The sequence below is a fragment of the Myxine glutinosa genome, chromosome 1, assembly GCF_964187855.1.
Source record: "Myxine glutinosa chromosome 1, kmMyxGlut1.1, whole genome shotgun sequence".
Classification (NCBI taxonomy): domain Eukaryota; kingdom Metazoa; phylum Chordata; class Myxini; order Myxiniformes; family Myxinidae; genus Myxine; species Myxine glutinosa.
The window spans coordinates 297,136,415-297,139,823 of NC_136261.1; the positions used below are offsets into that span (position 1 = coordinate 297,136,415).

The 3,409-nt window shown below is 40.2% G+C and overlaps 1 protein-coding gene across 1 annotated transcript; it reads left to right on the forward strand.

Annotated features, from left to right (window-relative positions):
* The first annotated feature begins 218 nt into the window (after window positions 1-218).
* On the forward strand, window positions 219-3,180 carry LOC144889810 (uncharacterized). Its single transcript, XM_078771009.1, has 5 exons — window positions 219-736; window positions 950-1,033; window positions 1,491-1,631; window positions 1,814-1,882; window positions 2,542-3,180. Exons 1-5 carry the CDS (start codon window positions 575-577, stop codon window positions 2,623-2,625), a joined length of 540 nt encoding a protein of 179 aa, XP_078627135.1. The 5' UTR covers window positions 219-574; the 3' UTR covers window positions 2,626-3,180.
* The last annotated feature ends 229 nt before the right edge of the window (window positions 3,181-3,409 follow it).

The following is a 3,409-nucleotide window of genomic DNA, read 5'->3' on the forward strand; positions in this document are numbered from 1 at the left end:
AAATCAAAACTTCGACCAGATATGACCTTGAAAACGCATCTGAACAACGTGCAAAGGGTGAAAACAGAGTGAATTCCAATGCAGCGCCACAATAGCAAAGCGAATTGCCGAACCCGAAAGGTGAGGTTTCACCTGCATCACTTCCTCCTTAGGTAGCATTTTCTACTAAACGTCCTGCCAGCGGAGGCGGAGCGCATGTGACGCCTCTCGAAAGAGGAAGGGAGGGTATGTGACAGCATGTTGATCGCAAGTTGAAAAACGTCGAGGAAACCTCCAGGAGGGCCACGGCGGCACTTTCCGACGGGGTAGACATTCAAAGTACCGATCCTTTCCCCCTCCCCATTCCTACAATGGAAACCGAAGCTGAGCTGTTGTATTCATTAGGTCAACTTTCATTCCTGATTCAAAATCTCCACTTTCGAACTGTTTCTCGTGGTGTATTTTTCAGGGAATCCTTTGTACACACCGTATATATTCTGGAGTCCACCATGGCCAGACCAACAATCGCTCGCCGACCTTCCTGTTGTGTGCGACTCAAACTGCTCATCCCATCCTCAACTGCCTTATCTTCAAAATGTTCGTCCACTTCCATAAGCTTTCTCCAGTGATCCTACTGATGGTCTCCTACCTAATACTTCAGGGTGCCGGCGCAGTCCGGGCTTCTCGAGCAGTGTCCTCGGGACTATGCGAGGCGCTCCCATGGATGAAGGATGATCTCGAAATGATTTCTAGCGAAGTAAGTACATAGTTTACTGGCGGGTCTTCACAGGAGAAACCATTCTGAAATTACTTTTCTAGGCTAATGTGATCACATCCTCTACTTTGCACTGCATGTGGACGAATTGTGCTGACAATGTCTCCTTTATTTTCGGAATGTGACGCTTACATTATGTAGTGTGTGATTGCAATTTTCAAAGACGTTCTGACCGATGCGTAATTGCCATTGCAGGTGTGGGGTGAACACCTGTGCCAGTCGGTTGATCATGATCAAATCAAAACAATTTTACCCAGGACCCGGCAGCTCTCAAGGATGGTAAGTTGTCCTTACATTAATTACAACAATTGGTCATCTTTCCAGTTTCCCTCCTTGTTTTGCAACAATTTTAAGTGTTAACTGAACAATCCAGCACTGCATTGTACTATGTTTTTCTTTTTTTACATTGATGTGTAGCCTGGCTAGACATGTTATTAACCTGACCAGCCTTTGTGGCATAGTGGTTAAGAGCGTCGAATCCAAGCCTGGTAGGTTGGCAGTGGAAATCCTGGTTATGTCATCGTAAAGACTTTACAAATGCTGCTTGATACTTGGCATAGACAACATATAAAACAGCCTTGGCAATATTACTGCAGGCTTTGATGGGCCTAATGACCTCCTACAGCCTCACATTTCCTTTTAAGGGGGAATATATATATATATATACACACAAGTCAAATCGTATTTCACAACAAATTGTGAATCAAAGTAATTACATCTGCTCTTTGCCACACAGAGGATGGATAACTGCCTAATGGAGAAATCGGTTGCGGACATGTACATTCCCTTCATGGAGCAATTGCACAAGCAAAGCCCTCACGACCTTAAGAAAAAATTATTGCTCGATACAATGGCCCACGTGTCTGAAAACAACTGTGTAAGTAATGTGGTTGCCTTTCCCTTTTTTGTGTTTTTTAAAAGTTTGTTGTTGCAGTCGTCTTATGCTCAAATGTCTGCAAATTGAATTACGGTATGTCCCTTTTTTAAATACAGTTGTGAAGAGGTTTTTAAGTTGGTTGTGGTTTGTTGAATGATTGAAGGTTTGTTAATCTCTTGCAGGTAAAGACAGAGCCACACAAGAGAAAGACCTATAAAGTTTTGAGGCGCTTGGCGGAATGCAAGGAAGGGGTAAGTTCAGTTATTGTTCACAGAAGGACTGACACAAGCACGTGGACACCGTGAGGGACACAAATTCCTAAAGCAGTACACAGCACTTGTCTGATCGGCTGTTTGTAGAAAACATCATTACTTTAAGTTCAATAGGACATTTAATCTGAACACAAGTTGCAGCATCAGGATGGAGGGTTGACAGAATGGCCTAGAGATGCACACACTCGCCGATAAGCTGTCTAGCCTGGGTTCAAATCTCGACCCAGCTATAAACTGTCAACCTGGTGTTTCACAGGCAGTGTGGTTCATCCATGTGTGTGCCGTCCCTCTGATAGACATTAAACTGGGTGACCCGTCTGCTGACATTAGTTGGTGCATGTTAAACATCTCAAGGTATCTTCCTGAAGAGTAGGCGAGCTATCGCCGGCACAATCAACAAATTATTGCCCTAACCTGCAGAGGGCATTATAATAATGGCATGGTTGCACCGTTAGCCAATGATGCTACCCCGCAGCCTTGTGCTGCGTACAAGCAAATAAGAAAATCGTGATAGAGAATGTATGTTATGAAATGGGCTGAGATTATTTATGTCTAACAGATGAATGAAACATTTGTTTTGGTGAAATGTTTAATTTACTGTTATTTATTTGCTTCTTCTTCCCTTATGTTGTGTACAGGTGCAAAATCAGGATAAACTTGAAATTTGCTCTGCTGCGAAAGGCTTGAGGATGTTGGATAGACTGTGTGCTGCAAAACATTGATGAAGAAGATGACGAGGAAGATCATATACAAATAAATAAATAATCATCGAGGAAAGGGACATGTTGAACGTTATGTGTTTAAGTGAAGTGACTACTTGTCTGTTTACAATTCAGTTTTATAGTTCATAAGGTGATGATAAAACAAAGGTTTATGTAAATAAATCACGTACTTGGTACAACGTGAGAAAACATTTTTGACACAATATGATGTTAAAATCATAGTTTATCAAATGTAAGGAAAACACTCGTCATACCTCAGCACACCTAATCGTTTATTTATTACTGTGCTTCTGTATTTATTTGAATTCACTAAAACAATGTGAACCAAAGACCGCGTACTCGGCTTTACAAAAAGGTATTTTTTTAATGGCAAATTAATTTATTTAAATTATATTTATAAACGTAACATTTGTTTGTGGTGATAATTTATTAATAATTTATTTCCCTTAATTTATACCCTACAATGGAAACAATAATTGTTTTGCATATGATACCTGAAGAATGAATGTTGAACTGAATTATTTTTTTACCGAATGAATAAATTTTATGAATCACAAACCAGTGGATTGATTTGTATTGAAACATCTTGTACATATTCACCACACACAAGTACTATATGCACTGGGGCAAATCAGAGCAGTTGGCTGGATTGACATTATCTTAACATGCTTTTCATTGAAAAAAAAATCTGCAGGAAATCTTTAGAACAAAAGGCTTTGATTCATTTTTAGTGTCGATAAAAAAATTGTAAGTAAAAATGTTCAGGGAAGAAAAATAGGCCTCA